At 58.8% G+C, this 17926-nt stretch overlaps 1 protein-coding gene across 1 annotated transcript; it reads left to right on the top strand.

The window, feature by feature from the left end:
• Positions 1–327: 327 nt before the first annotated feature.
• On the top strand, positions 328–7511 carry LTO1 (LTO1 maturation factor of ABCE1). Its single transcript, XM_007949266.1, has 5 exons — positions 328–377; positions 1890–1995; positions 4350–4420; positions 6707–6824; positions 7443–7511. The coding sequence occupies exons 1-5, from the start codon at positions 328–330 to the stop codon at positions 7509–7511; spliced, it is 414 nt and encodes a 137-aa protein (XP_007947457.1).
• The last annotated feature ends 10415 nt before the right edge of the window (positions 7512–17926 follow it).

Below are 17926 nucleotides of genomic sequence, written 5' to 3'. Positions count from 1 at the left end.
GGGTTTCGGGTCTCCCCACCCCCACCCCCCTTCGGCCCACCCCCGCGGCGGATGGACTCGCCGAGCGGGACGGACCAGTCCACGCGGGAGCAAAAGGGGAGGTTCAGGGGCCGCGAGGCGGGCTTCTCCAGCCCGGCTCCGCCCACCGCAGGCCTTTTCTGGCCTCTCCCGCGTGCCGTCGTTTCCCAGACTGCTCCGCGCAGCCACCCCCCCGGAAGTGGCTTTGCTGCTTCGGAAACGCGGTGATTTTCCCCGAGCCTCGAGTGTTGGCGACGGCAGAGCAGGGTGACGGGATCCCAAGGGGCAGGGACGAGCCCTCCTGCCCCCATGGCTGGGAGTCAGGACATGTTCGACGCCATCGTGATGGCAGATGAGAGGTGGGTGGCGGAGCTGCGTCAGCAGCCGGACCCCGCCCTGCTGGGTGTCCTTTCCGCGGATTTGCTGCGGGCCGCGGGGCGGCGCCGCCGCTCGTGCCTGCGTCCCGCTGGGGACGTGTGTAGGGTCGGGAGGCCATGGAGTCTGTTTTATTCCTCGCCCGCCACGTGCCCAGCTGCTCTTTTGGGCCCGCCTTCCCCGGCAGGGTCTGCCCCCAGCATCTGTTCAGCCTGATGACTCCCTTGCACCGGGGACGCCCCGTCCTCGGGTGGGACGGACCTTTGCCATCTGGGAGCTGTCACTTTGCCTTGTTCCTTCATCGGGGGCCATACGGCAGTATTCATGACGCTGCTGACCAGCGTGCCGTCTCCTTCCCTCCCGAGCCCCTGGGGGCCTTCTCGGGCTGCGAGCTGCCTTGGGGCTGTGTTCCAGCGCCCGGCCCCCAATACATGTCAGCCCGGGAAGCGGTGAGCAGAAACAATCAGCCGCTGACATGCATTGAGCGCCCATTGTGGCTCGGTGCTGAGCTGAGTGCCCCCACCAGATAGCTCTTTTAGCGCCACTTGGGAGCGAGCCTGTTACTCCCCAGATTTCACGGGTGAAGAGGCAGAGTCACTCCCCAGGGTCCCATAACTGTTAGGCGTGTCCCGCATGGGGGGCTGAGAGAAGCTGCTGTCACCTTTGGGGACTGTGGGTTCAGACGGCACCAGTTCTGCCATTGAACCCTCAAAGTCGGTGCCTGCATCATATAATACTCCACACACCACAGCCAGGGGGCCCTGGTGGCGCAGGCTTGAGTGCTCAGCTGCTAACCAGGACGTTGGAGGTTCAAACCCACTGGCCGCTCTGCTCCGTAGCAGAAAGATGAGGCAGTCTGCTTCCATAGAGCTGCCACCTCGGAAACCCAGTGGGGCATTTCTGCTCTGCCTTAAACACTGGCTGTGAGTGGAATCGACTGCCCAGAGGCCTTTGGTTTTTCCCTGGGCCACAGTCATCTTGCATTTTGTGGTGATCGGATGGCACTTCTCACTGCTGTTCTAGTGGGGTGTCGAGAAGCCCTGTCACGTGGCAGGGGTTGGAAGCATTTGATGGAGTCGTTAATGCTTAGAGGTCCTTGGGACTTCGGGTTCCTGACCTGCCGCACAGCAGCTCCACCCAGGCGGCTTTGAAAAGGAGATTCCGGGGCTCTACTGCAGAATTAGGGACCAGGCTCGCGGGTCTGGATCCTTGAGATTTCCATCAGTGGGCCCGGTCCTCCCCCAAGCTTGGGAATCGCTCGTGAAGCCCACTCTCCTCATCGTGGGAAAGGGGAATTGGGCTTCACGGGGTCCAGTGAGTCCCCAGAGGATGGGCTTAGGAAGTGAGGGAGCTGGGGCGGGAACCCGTGTCTTTCGGCTCTTTCTATCGCTCGCCTGCTTGTCCTGCTGGGGTCAGGCCACGTAAGAGGAGTGGTTGTTACTGAAAACAGCCGCTTTCCTGTCCGCGTGACAAAGCCTGCTGCTTTTCCATCACAGATTCCATGGGGAAGGATTTCAGGAGGGGTACGTGGAGGGCAGTCGTCTGGGTGTCACGGAAGGGAGACAGCATGGTACGCTGCACGGAGCCAAGATCGGATCCGAGGTAAGTGAGGACCTCGTGTGGGCGTGAGTCCTTCTCACCTACCGTTCACGAGTTACTGCGTGGTTTGGTGCGACTCAGACAAGTTCCCTGTTGAAATTGGATACTGCGTTGGTAGAGAAACACGACACAGCGTGGCAGCACTGAGCATGCTGCAGGCTGCAGAAGCCCGAGCCCGGCCCTGGTGAGCGCAGACTGGTGCGGCCCTAAGCCCGGTCCTGGTGAGGGCAGACTGGGGCGGCCCGAGCCCGGCCCTGGTGAGGGCAGACTGGGGAGGCCCGAGCCCGGCCCTGGTGAGCGCAGACTGGGGAGGCCCTAAGCCCGGTCCTGGTGAGGGCAGACTGGGGAGGCCCGAGCCCGGTCCTGGTGAGGGCAGACTGGGGAGGCCCTAAGCCCGGTCCTGGTGAGCACACACTGGTGCGGCCCGTGGGAGCGGGACTCGCCGGGACTGCCCGCGTTTTCCAGGTCTCACGAGTCTGCACCTTTGACAGCCAGTCCCCAGTTCCCGTCACTCTCTGTCCGGGGAAATAGTTGTGTTTTTCTGGGACGTGTTTGCACCTCACACCAATGCCTGCTTTAACAGGTTCGCTGTAGGTTGTGTCCTGGGGGCGCCTCTGGTCTCGAGGCGGCTGCATTCTCGCCCACAGAACGGGTGCCCTGTGCCGTGTGACAAGATTCCATTTCCGTGCAACCTGCATGCAATCCATTGTTTTTCTCCTGCTCTGCCCGTTGCCCTAGGTTGGCCCTCCCAGAGAGGTGGCCCTGATGGCCAAGTCGGAGGCAGGCATGACTCGTGGGCACCCATAGCTGCTAAAGGCGTTGCCAGCAACAGACACCAACAGACACCAACTGTAAAAACGGCAAGGAGGCCACATGTTCTGACCTCCTCTAATCTCACAAGAGGAAGACAGCAATAACCCAAGGCCTATTCCTGCCAGGCCAAACATGCTGCCTCCCTCCAGCCCTTTCACCACCTGTTCCTCCCAAAGCACCCACCACCTCTCTCCTGGGTTCGATAATTCACTGCAGTGGCCACACAGAACTCACAGGTTACAGGGTTTATTAGGGAAGCACCAGGCTACAACTCAAGTTCAGGAAGAACGCTCAGTCTCTCTCCCAGCCCACCGTCCCTTGGCCAACAGTCTCTCAGTCTCTTTCCCAGCAGTGCTGGTCCCTCAGTGTCTCACTCAGCAATGCGTGTCTCTTGCATCTCTTTCCCAGCAGCGTATGTCTCTTTCAGCAGCACGTCTTCCTCAACCAGCAGTCAGAGAGAGTTCTGCCTCCGGGAGACCTCCTTTTGAGCCCGGCAGGGTGGCCAAACTAGCCAATCACAGCATCAGAACTCTAAGCACCTGAGAGAGAGTGGGCACCTCCCAGAACACTGTTTTGTGCCACTCCCAACAGAAATACTCCAGGTGACACCTTCAGCAATCAGGAGCTCCTCAGTTGCTCATAGCAAATCCCACCTTGGAGTTTACAAAGACTTATGGGTAGAAAAGCCACACTGAAGTAATTTACTACACCACAGGCGTGTGTTGAAAACAGCAAGCGTTTGCTTTCGCGGTTTCTGAGGGAGCTCGGGAGCAGCTTAGCTGGCTGTTCTGGCTCAGGGTCTCTCCCGAGGTTTGCCGTCAGGATGTCACCCGAGGCTGCAGCCTGGACCCCCATGGTGGTGGCCCACCTGGCCGTGGTGCGAGGCCTCAGCTCCCTGCCACGTGGGTCCTTCCGTAGCGCTGCTGGAGTGTGCTCCTGACATGGCGGCCAGCTTCCGCCAGAGCCAGCAGTCCAAGACAGCAAGGCAGGAGTGACTGGTTTTTGAAATTTGACTATTTCATTGTGTGTTTGGTTAACACAGCAGGTTCGCTTCCCACTCAGCAATTCCTGAACAAGTTGTTTGGTGGCATAGGCCACGTTCTTCACAAGGCAGGAACGTTCTCATTGTCTCTACTCTTGCTTGCTCTGTTTCCGTTATTCTAGTCTCCTGCCCCTTAATTCTCATCTTTGTTTTAAAGTAATCGTTAACCATTTGGGGCGATGACATCTTTTATGACCTTGACTCTGAAGTCACACCCCTCCCATCCTCTCGGTTTTCTTGGTTGCACAAACCATCCTGGGGCCGTGTGACGACTCTCCAAGGATATGAATACCAGGGATAGGGTCACACCACCGAGGCCACCTTGGAGGCCGGTTCCGTCCTGATGACTTAACTTGACTCCCACTGATGGGCTCCTGGCACAGTGGTGTAACCAGTACCCTTCCCTCCACCTGCACCTTTTATTTTTCTGAGAGCTTGGGAATTAGACACAGTAGCTAGTTGCTTGTGAATTTCACTCTTTTTCAATTTTCTGCATTTACAGATTGGGTGCTATCAAGGTTTTGCTTTTGCGTGGAAGTATCTCTTACACAGTTGTACCACCGAGAAAGACAGGTAACGTTTGAGACTTCTCGTTCTCTGTGCCTAGTTCAGCTCCATGGCTTTCTGACTTTGACCTTGGGGATTTATCTGAATCTCCATGTCCTCAAAATCAAGGCCAAGCATGAATGTCCTCAGGAGATTGAAAGAAATGACAGGGAATGCCGGGCGCGTTTTAGGTGCTGATGACGCTGGTTGCCGTCCCTCCCAGTAAGACCCGTCCCTCCTAGCCCTTCCCTTGGAGTGTCAGTGCCCCAGATGGCTTTTAGACAGCCTGCCTCTAATGTTCAAGTTAGTGTCCCCTCATTCCTCTTTCCAAGTTGACCATAAACGGGACAGAGTCTTGGCCTGACTGGGCTCAGAAAGGTGCCTCTTTTCCCTACTTTCTGAACAGACAGCTGAGTCTGCCGGTGAGATGGTGCTGGAATGTGTTGGACACATTCTGGTGCTTGTACGCGCTGAGTAAATCCAGCCATTGTCATTTGAATGGGTTTTAGTTCTGCTTTTTTGACGGTTCTCACCACTCCGGAGTCACTGTGGGGAGTGCATGGTGTGCACTTGGCCACTAACCAAAGGGTTGGAGGTTCGCGCACATCCAAGCTGCCTTGGAAGAAGAACCTGGGAATCTGTTTTGGGAAACATCAACCACTGACTGTTCATGGAGCACGGCTCTGTGTTCTGCTGCGACACACGTGGGGCCGCTGTGGGTCGGGGTCGCCTCCCACAGGCAGGTTACAGTGCTGCCTGCACAGCGCCCCAGACCTGCTCTCACCCATCTTCATCCTGAAGCATGACACAGTCACGGCCGGTGCCCGAGCCCATCGTCGCAGCCACTGTGTCAGTCCATCTTGTTGAGGGCCTTCCCCTTCACTGACCCTACACCTTCCCAAGCATGCCATCCTTCTCCAGGGAATGGTCCCTTCTGACAACATGACCAGTGAGTGAGACCCACTCAAGTGGCCGTGCCCGCCGCATGGGAGCACTCTGGCTGCGTGTCCCACAGATGGCCCTTCTGGCGGCCACAGTGCTCCCTGCGTTCTTCCCAGCACTGGTGCCGCTCTGTCGACGTTTCTTTGGTCCCCTTTGTCGGTCTGATTCCTTCAGCTGGGTAGAGGGCGGGCAGGGGAGCCCCTGCCTTTTCTCCTTTTTCCTGAGGCGGTGCTGAGAGTCCCGTCGCCTGTGTTCCCACGTAGTGCACTCATGGCGTGTACCGGCAGGTGCCACTGAGCAGGGTGCAGACCGGAGGGGCCGCAGCACCTCATCCCTGCAGCCTGGGCAGCACCTCCGGGAGGCCCTGCTGCCCCCCAGCGGCCCTCCCCTCCCCTCCCTGCGACTAGATGCTCGGCTGAGTGTGGCTGTTTTTCCCCTTCGGATTTTATTTATTTAGTTGTTGAGAACACACGCAGCAGCACACCCCCTGGTTCAGCCACGGGTCCAGTGGCATTGACGACATTCCTGGGTTGTGTGCCAGCCCCACCCTCCTGCCCACGTGTTCCGTGAACCTGAACTCACTGCTCCCGGGCGCTTCCCTCTCAGCACTGCTCAGTTTGCTGTGTGCGGACGGCTGGTCAGAGGACGGTGCGCGAGGCAAACCTTGTGTGCTCGTTAAGCTGAGAGGCCTGGGCCGCTGGGGCCCATGTGTGTGGATGGGTAGGAGCACTGGTCTCCAGGACACGAGGAACTGTGGGGACTGGCACTGACTGAGTGCCCATTCTGTCCTGCGTTCCGGGCTCATCTAGTGTCGAGGTGACTCCCTGTGAGGCCACTGTCATTCTCCCGACCTGGCAGATGAGGACACTGAGGCTCGGGAGTCCCGACGGCCCAGAGCCTGGCCGGCACTCCCCCCTGTCACCTCCCGGCAGAGCTCAGATGACGGCTCCTGCCCTCGGAGGGGCGGCTCGCTGGTCTCCCCAGAGCTGTACTCCCAAAGGCCACTAGCATGAAGTCTTTAAACCCTGGAAAAGCCTCAGGCCCAGAGCAGGCTGGCTTCTGCCCGACCACCCCTTCTTCCCTCTCTATCTGTCACCATGCTCGCCACGCAGAGAACCGTCGGTCTGCGGGTTGTCCCAGGTTGTCCGGGTCAGTCAGCTGTAGATCCCTCCTTAATAGGGAGGCACTGGGCGTGGACGAAAGCACGCTGCTGGGTGAACAGACACCACGATGTGTGACAAACGTGCGTGTCCTGGTTAAGATCTGAGGTGGTGGTAGCACTCCGCTGCCTTAAGTACATGATCGGCATAGTTGTAGCGTGAGGCAAGGCTGTGTGTCCAGGACTAAAGTCTGTCTTTTCGTGCCTTGCAGCAAGAAGATGAAGGTCTTAGAGGCGTTGATAGGAATGATTGAGAAGTTCCCCTACGATGACCCTACTTACGACAGACTCCATGAGGACTTGGACAGAATCAGAGGGAAGTTTAAACAGGTGTGTTGTTCTCTTCAGTGGAAGTGCCAGTGTGCCTCCCTAAGACGTGGCGGGCCCGGCCTCTGGTGCACTTTGGGGCTGCGTGTGGCTCACGACGTGAGAGTGGGTGTTAGACCTTCCTGGGTGGATGGTGGTAGGGGCTGAACTGTGTCCCCAGAGATCCGTGCTGCCAGCCTGTCACCTCGGGCCTGTGGTTAGCATTCCATCAGGTTGGGTGGTCTTGGTGAGGCAGGATTCGTGGAGGGCGCGTCTTCAGTCAGTCTCTTGAGACATAAAAGAGACTAAAGAGCTGAGAGGGAATAGATGGGGAAGACCCACACAGAGATCCGAGGACCAGGAACTAGCTAAAGAAACAAGGACCTTTCCCAGAGGGGACAAGAGAGGAAGCCTCCCCCTGGAGCTGGTGCCCTGAACTTGGAGCTCTGGCCTCCTGAGCTGAGAAAATAAATCTCTGTTCGTTAAGGCCACCCCCTTACGGTGTCTCTGCTACAGCTGTGCTGGGGCCCCAGAGCAGTTGGTGACGTGGACAAGAAACAGTGACATGGACAAGAGATGAGAGTTAGGTTTTAACTTGGGAGTAAAACATCACGAGATTCAAAAATACCGTCTTGTTTTCAGCTTTGTTCGTTACTGAATGTTCAGCCAGATTTTAAAATTCGTGCGGAAGGTTCTGGACTCTCATTTTGAGGCTGACAGATGAATAGACGAGACACCGGGAACAGACGTCCGTATGTTACATGTTTGAAACTGTGATTAAAGGCAAAACAATGATGGGGGCACTCGTTCTGTGGGAGGGGCTGGTGTGGCTGGTGACAGGGCCTCTGTCCCCTGAGGGTTTCTGCCTGCCGTTCCCCAGGCCTCTCCACACAGGCCCCTCTTTTGTGGGGCTTTTGTGTGCCCCGCAGTCTGATGAGGCTGTGACCAGGGCCCCTGCTGGACGGCGGTGCCTGGGCCGGCACACCTGGTGTCTTCATGGTCCTCTCCAGAGCTGGCCTGGCTGGTTCTAGACTGGGGGTGGTCCGGGTGGGGTCCCACTCGGGCCTGCACTGACCACTTAGAAGAGTTTGTAAGAAAATGAGAAAGACGGGGGGAGGCTGTGACAGGAGTCCTGGGGAGTAGTGGTGATTGTGGTGACTCCCCGGTCTCACTGTGTGCCTGGCCTCTTCCAGGTGTGACTTGATCCCTCCAGTGGCCCATTCGACAGAAGAGGAGGCAGACCTGGGAGGTGGCTGGTCCAGAGCTTGGAGTTTCTTTGTCTGAGCAGCACGCCATGCCGCCGCCTCTGGGGCACGCGCAGGTCGGCTCAGCGTGGAGCCAGGCACCTGGGCCTGGGTTCCAGATGGCACTGGTGCATGATCTGGTGCCTACGTGGTGACGCTCAGGGGATCCAAGGTGGCCAACTGTGTCACTGAGAGGAAGAGAGGCCACCTTGCCATGGGAGCCTGCAGCCTTTCCCCCGTCTTCCATTAAAACCACTGCCCTGAGACCATCTTTAAACCTCACACCAGAAGGCCTGTCAGTGCTGGGCTGTGGTTGAGCTGGGCTGGTCCATGTCTGCCCTGTGCCTTGTGTTGTTTCACAGACTTCTCTGTGGGATCACGTGGGACCGCGGGCTCGGGTTAGGGCAGGGACACCTTGAGGGTGTGAATGGTGGCAGCATGTAGAGACGGTCCCCACTGTCCCTGAATTGTACAAATAGTTGGGTGGTGTGTGTGGGTGCGGTGTAGAAAATTACCTGGTACGGCTTTTCTAGCCATAAGTCTTTATTAACTCCATGGTGGAATTTGCTGTGAGCAACTGAGGAGCTCCTGATTGTAAAAATCATCCACCTGGGGTATTTCTGTGGGCAGTGGCACAAAGCAATGTTCTGGGAAGTTCGCTCGCTCTCAGGTGCTTAGAATTCTGATGCTGTGATTGGCTAGTTTGGCCTCTCTGCCGGGCTCAAGAGGAGGCCTTCTAGAGGCAGAACTGACTGCTAGCTGAGAAGGACGTGCTGCTGAAAGAGACACGTGCTCCTGAGAGACACGTGCTGCTGGGAAAGAGACGCAAGAGACCCACATTGCTGAGTGAGACACCAGGGGACACGCACTGCCGGGAGAGAGACTGAGCATTTTTTTTTTTAACTTGAATTGTAGCCTGGTGCTACCCTAATAAACCCTATAATCTGTGAGTTCTGTGTGGCCACTGCAGTGAATTATTGAACCCAGCAGGAAGGTGGTGAGTGCTGCGGGAGGAATGGTTGGTGTCAGGGTTGGTGAAAGGGCTGGAGGGAGGCAGTAGGTCTGGTCTGGAAGGATAGGCCTTGGGCTACTGATGATGATTCTGTCTTCCTCTTGTGGGGTTAGGGGTCAGAAGATGTGGCCTTCTTGCCACTTTAGCCGTGGGGTGCTGCATATCTTCCCAACAACAAAGAAGAAGGAAAAAAAAAACGGGTGATGACTGGGGGTTTGAGCAAAGACTGTGCAGCAGGTGCTGTGGCGGGGGAGACTCGTGGGTCCGTCTGGGACCCTGCCCCTGCCCCGTGTTTGATGCATAGTGTATGTGGGTGGGGGCACGTCTGCTCAGCCCTCTGCGGCTTCAGTGGTCTCGGGCTTTTCTCTGGCACACAGCCCTCCACAGCTTTCCTGGCCCAGGGTGGCTGTCAGTCTGGAAGCACGGAGCGAGCTGTGGGGGCTCACCCTGCACTGCCCCCGCACTTGCCTGTCCAGTGTCTGCGGCCAGCTCTTGCCATTGGTGAGCGGCTGCCCTCACCCTGCAGCGGACCTGGTGGGCCGCGGTGTCTGGCCTTGCCCTCTGCTGGCCTTGCCCTCTGCAGGCTGAGGACGAGGTGCAGGCTGGGCCTGGTGAGCTGTCTCAGTGCCGGCCTGGGCTCTGCTCGTGCCCCGCCCACTCCCGGAGGAGCCTCGTCTGTGGCTCGTTTGTGATGTTGCTGTGAGGGACCTGCATCTGGGGACTGGGAGGACGGGCACTGCCCTTTTCCTTGGTGGGCATCTGTGTTTTCTAAGGTGCCTGCCTTGATAACGTATCATTTTTATAATCGGAGAAGCAGATAAATACTGTATTGGAAAGAAGCACAGAGTGGTCTGGGACCCTTCATGGTGCCAGTTCCGCCTATTCCAACTCCAGGGTCCCCGGGCTCTGGGCGCCCGGGGAGGCGGCCTGTGGAGCCCGCGGCCACCTCTCAGTACAGCCAGGAAGTGGGACCCCTGGTGCTGTGACAGTCAGGTGCTGAGCTGCTAAGTGGAAGGCTGGGGACTTGAACCCTCCCAGCTGCTGTGCAGGAGAAACACCTGGTGCTAGGATTCCACAGATTGCAGCCCAGGACACCTTACGGGCCTCCTGGTGCGTGGGGTGCGAGGAGTCGGAATGGACTCGACGCCCAGCATCAACTGTGGTTGTTACGGAGCCCCTGGTGTGAGGAGTCGGAATGGACTCGACGCCCAGCATCAGCTGCGGTCGTTCCAGAGCCACTGGGTGGTGCAGTCAGTGCACTTGGCTGCAACCCAAAGGTTAGTGGTTTGAGTACCCCCCGAGGAGCCTGACAATCTACTTGGAAAGAACCAGCCGTTGAAGCCCCGTGGGGCGCAGTTCTGCTCTGACACGTGGGGTCATCCTGGGCTGGAGTCCACGGCAACAGGCTTTTAGAAGTGATAGTGACTGTAGGGATCCTGGTGGCATGCTGGGTAAGTGCTGGGCTGCTAACCACTGGTGGCTCCGTGAGAGAGAAACCTGACCATCAGCTCCCAAAAGATGACAGTGTAGGAAGCTCAGTGGGGCAGTTCTCTGTCACAAGGGGTCACTGAGTCAGGATCCACTCAACGCACCAATGACACAGTCGCTGTGGACAGTGGCTCCCCACCATACTGGGCCGTTCCTGCTGGCCCCACCCAGCCACCTGTCAGTGTTCCTAACACGACAACATGCGGGCGTGGCTTACCTCTTCTGACTTCACCAGGAGACTTCCCCTGTCAACAGCAGCCGAGGCCAGTTCTGTGAGGTGGGGGCAGACACCTCCTGTCTCCAGCCGCCTCAGTCCTGACCCGGCCGTCGCTCCCCCGGCTCTGCTGAGTCAGTAACGCGTTGCACTGGCTGCCGCAGAGCTCAGGCCATCCTCACAGCTGGGAGGTTATCAGGGCAGCGATGGTCATCTTCTCACGCCCCGTCACCTCGCGCTCCGTGGCTGGCTGTGCTCCTCTCCTGGTTCCTGCTCTCGGCCGCTCTGTGCTGCTGCCGCCCTCACTGCTGTTGCAGCTCCCTGTCTGTCTCCTGGGTCTCGGAGGTTCTCAGCGCAGGGACCCCAGGCCCAAAGCACGTGCTCTGCTCCCGGCTCACTCTTGGTCATGGGTCCCCCCTCCGCCTCTGGGTAAAACTGACCAGTCCCTTGTTTGTGTTCCAAGCTCCTGATTTGCACCCACCCAGTCATTTGGTGGGGGTTACAAGACCACATAAAAGACACCTGTCAGCGCACGGCAGTTCCGGCAGTCGCCCTCCCCACCCACGCCGTCTCAGGCTCTCGCGTACGAGCGGACTGAGCAAAAGCAGCCTTGGCCTCTGCTCTCCATAGACCTCCAGGCCCTGACACGGCCCCTGAGCTGTGGCTGCCCTGCCCCTTCTCAGGATGAGACCCAGCCCCCGTCTCCCTCGAGGGGAACCCCCCCAGACAGCCCCCCCACAGTCAGTGTTACGGAGCTAACCGGTGGGCAGAGGCTCCCTGTGACCGTCACTCTCACTGTCCCCGGGCGATGTTCCCAAGCCGGGTGAGACTGTTCCGTCCTGCCCGCCAGTGACGGATCCAGGATGGCTCCTGAGATGTTAGCAGACATCGTCTGGGGGCTGCTCAGAAAAGCCACAGCCCGCCTGGGAAGGAGATGCTGTCTTGTGTGGACACTGACACCCCCGGGCTGGGACCTGGGGAATATTGCAGGCAGCTTGTCACTTGGCTGAGGGTGAGGCCACACAGCCTGGCTGGGCAGAGGGCAGGAGGCATGGAGCCCCCAGCTGCCCAGACCTGAGCCCACCTTGCTGTGGACCCCACCCTCAAGGCTCCCAAGCAGACGCTGACCGGGTTGTTTCTCTTGTTTGCGGACAGGCGTCCTGCCTGCTCCGTCCCTGCCCTATCCCCTCTCATCCAGCCAGTTCTCGCAGACCCTGCCCTCTGTCCAGGTTGGCCTTGAATTCGGGAGCCCTTTGGGTCAGATTTGGGGGATTTCCTGGGGGGTCCAACTACAGTGTTCCTGAGGCCGGGCCACCCCTGCTTCCTGCTGGCAATGCCACGATGTCTTGTGCCAGCCTTTGGCTGCCAGGGCGGACTGCCACGGGAAGCTCCTTTATTTTTCTAGGATGTCAGCTGTTGGGAGCAGGCCAGGGCAGAGCTGACCATTTTGCAGCGACCTCCTCAGAACAGAGTCCAGAAAAGGGGTGCCTAAGGGACCTCCAGAGGATCCCAAAGCAAGGCCATCTTTCATCCCTTCCTGGGGACGATGGGATGAGACGCTGGCTTATTCAGTGGCTGCTGGTGGCCAGCCCTCCACACACCTTGTCACCACACTGCCCCACTGGCCCCCAGGGTTGGGCTGCTGTCCCCACCTCACAGAGGGTGGGTGGCACATGGGTGCATCGCTGAGCAGCCTGCCAACGGCTTGACAAGGAACCACGGGCGTGTGTGCTTGAACCCTTCGTTTCACGAGGCCACTGTTTGGGTTGGTCTCTGGCCCAAGTGGAGCCTCGGTTTCCTGATAATTTCCAGCCGGCCTCTGTGCCCTGTTTCCCACTGAGAAGCCTGAGGCAGAAACAGATGCATCTGTGGACGAGCCTGTCGGAGGAACAGCAACCAGAAAGGCCATTCGCCTCTCGGGGCTTGGTGAGCAGGGCTCATGTGCATGGCCTGTGGGGAGCCCAGAGGTGGAGTGTCCACCTCGGCCTGGGGATCAGCAATCCTGGAAGGCTTCCTGAAGGAGGTGGTCTCCACAATGCAAGCCTGTGCGCTTACCTTGGACCCCCACAGCACCACCAGGGAATTCTCTTCCGCCATAAAGGACAACGGTGATCAGAGCCTGTAAGAGCGTCCACCCTGATCCCCACGGTTACCATGGTTACCTGGTCCTTAATGAATGAGGTGAGGGATGGGGTTGTGATCAGGAACCTGAAGCCACTTAGCACCTGTCAGAGAAGCGGGGCACAGGTGTCCTGTGGACGAGGAGCCAGACCCCAAAGGCTAAGCAGCGAGGGGCCTCCACTGGGACCACAGATTCATTCTCCGGGGTCAGAGCTCACTCCGTGCTCACGGACTCAACGCCCCTCTCTCTCTGCGGCTCTGGTCACACTCCTCTGCCTGAGGCACCACACAACAGGACGCCGACCTGGAGACAGCCCCGGCCTCCATGCTGGCCCTGTCGCTTCCGTGTGACTCAGGTTCACTTACTTCACCTCTCTGGTCCTTAGGTGCTGGGGGGTTGGCTCCGACTCAGCAGCCTCGTGGGCGACAGAACAGAACCCTGCCGGCCCCGTGCCGTCAACACCGTCATTGCTGTGCGTGAGCCCGTCGTCGCAGCCACTGTGTCAGTCCATCTCATTGAGGGCCTCCCACTTTTGTGCTGACCCCGTGGTGGTTTGGTTTGTGTGTGGACTCGGCTGGGCCTGGTTGAGTGGCTGGGCAGCTGGTGGTGGTTATTCCCCAGGATGAGACTGGCAATCAGCTCCATGGTGGGATCTATCACAAGCAGCTGAGTAGCTGCCTTTGGGATGTGGTCTGCTGCCTGTATGTAAAGAGAAACCTTGGGAATGGTTTCTAGCCTATGGCAGGCTTGGACCCTCCATGTAGCCATGTCGTTGCTCAGCAGCCTGCTATGCTCTGCCGACCTTGGGACTTACAATGGACTTAAGTTAATGGCCTGCCGTGTGGTTTGGTAACATTGTAACTGTGCCTTTTTATTTGTCAACCTTGGGGCTTCTCAGCCTCAGCAGCCAGCAGCTGAGTGAAGAAACGCCTCTAGCTTCAGTGGGCTGGGAGCAGGAGGCAGAGCTGGACCCCAAGGTTGAGGGGCTTTCACCCAGCCCCTAGAGCCTGGCACTTTGAACTTGGACTTAAAGCCTCCAAACTGTAAAAATAAACTCCTGTTTGGTAAGGCATCCCATTTGTGCTATATTCTTGTCAGAGCAGCACTAGGGAACCAGAACAGAATTTGGTATCGAGAGTGGGGTGCTGCTCTGACAGATACCTAAAATGTGGAAACAGGAGTGGAGTGCGTCCTTGACCCGAGACCCTGGCACAGAGACCCCGGTACACGCATGACAGACGGCAGTAGCAGAGCAGGAGACTGGCAAGAGAGACGGCAGGAGCAGAGCCGAGAGAACCGGCCTGAGACAGCGATAGCCTTTCCAGCCACGGAGGAGAAAGCCGGGTGCCGTTGGGTAGACGGCTTCCTGGCGGAGTGGGTTACCTGCAGGCACTAATTGGTAGAGAAGACCAGCATAAAATAGAGTAGCAGGTTGGCCAGGCCATGGAGCAAGAAAGCTCCATGTCCTTTGGGCAGAAAGATTTCCAGCAGAGTGGGTTGCCTTCGGGCATTAATTGGCAGAAGCGGAGAGACCAAGGAAACGGAAGCAGAGCTCCCTCAGCCTCAAGGGTAGGACCGTGGCCTTTGGGGGTGGAACGACCACAGCCCCCTAGGTTTCAGAGCCAGGCCTTCACCACCTTGGTTCTGGAGTGTGGGCTGCTCGTTCACGTGGACCAGTGGGGAGGAGCCATAGCCGCTGCCCAAGAGAGAGGGGGCAGGGCTGCCATGCCCAGGAGGGAGAGGAACGGGCCCACCAGGCCAAGGGGTGAGGTTGCCAGTCAGGAACTAGGGGACTGGAGCCACCCAGTGGGGAGACCTGTACAGATACCACCCATTGGAGATCTGTAAAGGTGCGAAGTTGACAAGGGGTGGAATTGTGGTGGTTATGTTTGTGTGTCAACTTGGCTGGGCCTGGTTGAGTGGCTTGGCAGCTGGTGGTAATTATTCCCCATGATGAGACTGGCAATCAGCTCCATGGTGGGATCTACCACAAGCAGCTATATTCTTGTCAGAGCGGCACTAGGTAACCAGAACACCCCCCTACGTTACCTAGCGTGACTTCCTTCTCCGGGGACTGGTCCCTCCTGGTAACCTGTCCAAATCCATGGGACAGTCCCGCCGTCCTTGCTGCTAAGGAGCATTCTGGCTTTGCTTCTTCAAAGACAGGCCGGTCCGTTCTCCTGGCAGCCCACGGTATGTCCAGTATTCTTCACCAACACAACTCACAGGCATCCATTCTTCGGTCTTCCTTATTCCTTGTCCAGCTTTCACATGCATACTCTCTGGGCCTTGGTTTACTTACCTGCAACCATGGTTGGCAAACCACTGTCCAAATTGTGCTATTGGCTTGTGTTTATAAATAAAGTTTTATTGGCATATAGCCACGTTCATTTATTTATCCATGGTCTACAGCTGCTTTGTGCCACAGTGTCAGGGTCGAGGAGCTGCAACAGGGGCCCGGGGGCTGTATGTCCCACCAAGCCTAAAATATTGGCTGGCCCTTTATGGCAAAGTATGCCTACTTTACCTAGAAGATGGAGATAATTAGACCCACGAGACGGCAGGCTCTGTGAGGGCAGGGCTGTGTGTGTCTCATTCCCCAGGGGCTCCCCGGCCTGCAGCCGTGCCTGTCACCAACCCAGGAGGCTGTTTGAAGATTGTGGGAGAAACTCTATACTCAACATTTTACACAACACCTGGTGCATAGTGAGTACCAGTAATGTTGGCTGTTTTTATCTGCCCCTGACAGCCTTGTGGCACGAAGGGTTTGTGCTTGGTCACTAACCAGAAGGCTGGTGGTTCTAATCTACCCATGGTACTGCGGAACAGAGGTCTAGCACACTGCTTCTGTGAGGTGGTTGTTGATCCTGTCATCTTTGACTCCCAGTGAGGCCCATAGGGCTTCCTAGGCCGTGATCTTTACGGAGCTGATTGCCAGGTCTTTCGCAGGTGCATCTGAGTCACCGACCTTTCCGTCAGCAGCCGGGGGTTGGTTTTGTCAGTTCGGGCGGCCTGGAGGGCCTGCACCCCAGAACGTGGGCGGCCTCCTGGTTAGACCACTGGGCTCCCACCCAGGCAGCTGCTGCAAGGCCCGCCCTGGCCGGAGGGAGGTGAGCCCCGAGGGCCAGGGGCCTCCTGTCTGCGCTCCGGCCCAGCGGGGCCTCTCTCTGCACCGCCGGCCTGCTCTCCCCTCCCCATCCTGTGAGTGGCCGCGACAATGCCCCGGATGCCCTGGAAGCCGCCCGCCCACCCACCTCCCGCCCGCTGTTGTCGGGGCTGGGGGGCCCCGCGGGCGGGCCGGGGGACTGTGGGAACGGATTAGAGTTCCCGGCCCCGTCCCCCTGTGCAGACCCCGATCAAAGGCATTCCTGGCATGACGATGCCGTGCGCCCAGCCCCGCTGCAGGGGCCGCCGGGACGGAGACGCCCCCGGGTGTGGGGCGCACGAGGCCCGCCCCTCCGCGCCGGGTGGGCGGGGCTCCGGGCCGCTTCCGGGGGCGGGGACCGTTGCCTCGAAGGCACCGCCTCCGGGAGGGGCGTGGCGGGGCTGTTGCCAGGGAGGTGGGGGTTCGCCGCTCGGGGCTCCTTCTAGGCGCCCCTGCAGATCAGTGCGCCCTCAGCCACTCGTTGTCCCCCCACCCCGTCCCCCAGAGCGCTCCTGCCCCCACTGCAGCGCAGGCCGCCGCTCTGGAAGCTTCTCGGAGGCCAGGCCGGTGGCGTGGCTTGGTCACCACTGACCCTCTGCTCTCTGGGCCCTTTGGCTCCCTCCTCGTGGCGACTGTGGTGCTGCGGGGTCCCCGACTCCCCACGGCAGTGTGGCCAGCTCGGGCTCCCGGGTGGTGCGGGCGTCCTCTGGGTGGCAAAGCCGTTGGTGCCCAGCTGACCTCCCCACCCGGGCTGCTCCCGCCCTCTTGGCGCCTGCTGTTAGCGGAGGGGGCCGACAGGGAGGCAGGGGACACTGCAGATGTGCCCCTCAAGGCGACCGTCGCTGGAGAGGAGCTCCAGGCGAGATTCCCAGAGCCACCTTCTGCGGGGGACCCTTCGCGGAGGCTTGGCCGAGGGGACCAGCAGAGATGGTGACCCCGGCGAGGGCTTATTGCAGAGCTGGTCACTCCACACACTGGGACAGGGGCTGAGTCAGGCTGCGGAGGCTGGCGGGGAAGAAGAGGAGAGAGAGGGAGGGTGAAGAATTTGGTCTCGGCCTAGTGCCTGAGAGAGCCTCTGACACCTTGGAATTGCTCCAGGGATTGAAGTGCCCTGGCCGAGCCCACCTGACCTCACCTGAGGGTCTGTGCTAACGAGGGGCTCAGGTGGAGGCTGGCCAGGCAGGAGGCCGCCTGGTGATGTCAGCCACCTCAGGGTCATATGTGGCTGTGGAAGAGGCCCCGGGGAGGCTCTGGTCACGGGCGCTCTGAGGGCTTCCTGGTTGGTGAAAGCATCAGTGTCACTAGGGTTGGTGTTCCCCCATGGACCACCTCTTGTACCAGACCATACAGAACCGTTGTGTTCTTGTTAGGTGCTGTCAAGCTGCTTCCAACTCAGAGCGACCCCACGTTCAACAGAACGGAACCTGACCAGACTGCACCATCTTCATAGTCATTGCCATGCTAGAGCCTGGGCTTGTATAGTTTCTCTCAGAAAGATCAGCACAAGGCCAGTCCCTATGAGGCAGACGCTAAAGATGTCCCAAGTGTCCAGCTTTTCCAAACTGCTGAGCCACGCCATCATCTCTGACACCAACTCCTCCTCCTCCCCTCAGGAGTCTTCCTCCCATCTTAGGTTCGTAGTTCAATCAAACACCTCACAGAACTCACAGACTCCCAAGGAAACGGCTCACATGGTGGAGGAGGCTGGCAGGCTGGCAAGTCCCGGGTCTGTGGGTGGGTCTGGAGGATCCTCCCAGCTCAGGCGGTGGCAGGGGACGGTGAACCCAAACCCCGGCGGGTCAGATGATGGCTGCTGTCTGAGTCACGGGGTGAGAGGATGACAGACCAAACTTGGAGCCCAAGCAAGAGAGCGAGCTTTCCCAGAACATCCCCGTATATGC

The sequence above is a fragment of the Orycteropus afer genome, unplaced genomic scaffold (assembly GCF_000298275.1).
Source record: "Orycteropus afer afer isolate SDZICR_OR568_19922 unplaced genomic scaffold, OryAfe1.0 scaffold00244, whole genome shotgun sequence".
Lineage (NCBI taxonomy): Eukaryota > Metazoa > Chordata > Mammalia > Tubulidentata > Orycteropodidae > Orycteropus > Orycteropus afer.
Note: the sequence above shows the minus strand (reverse complement) of the source record. Positions and strands in the feature narration are given on the sequence as shown.

What these genes read in the sequence shown, in the direction of transcription:
- LTO1 (XM_007949266.1), top strand. Translation starts at nt 328, where the DNA reads ATGGCTGGGAGTCAGGACATGTTCGACGCCATCGTGATGGCAGATGAG. An exon ending in ATCGTGATGGCAGATGAGAG is followed by an intron (nt 378 to 1,889) that starts GTGGGTGGCGGA and finishes TTTCCATCACAG; the next exon opens with ATTCCATGGGGAAGGATTTC. An exon ending in TGTACCACCGAGAAAGACAG is followed by an intron (nt 4,421 to 6,706) that starts GTAACGTTTGAG and finishes CGTGCCTTGCAG; the next exon opens with CAAGAAGATGAAGGTCTTAG.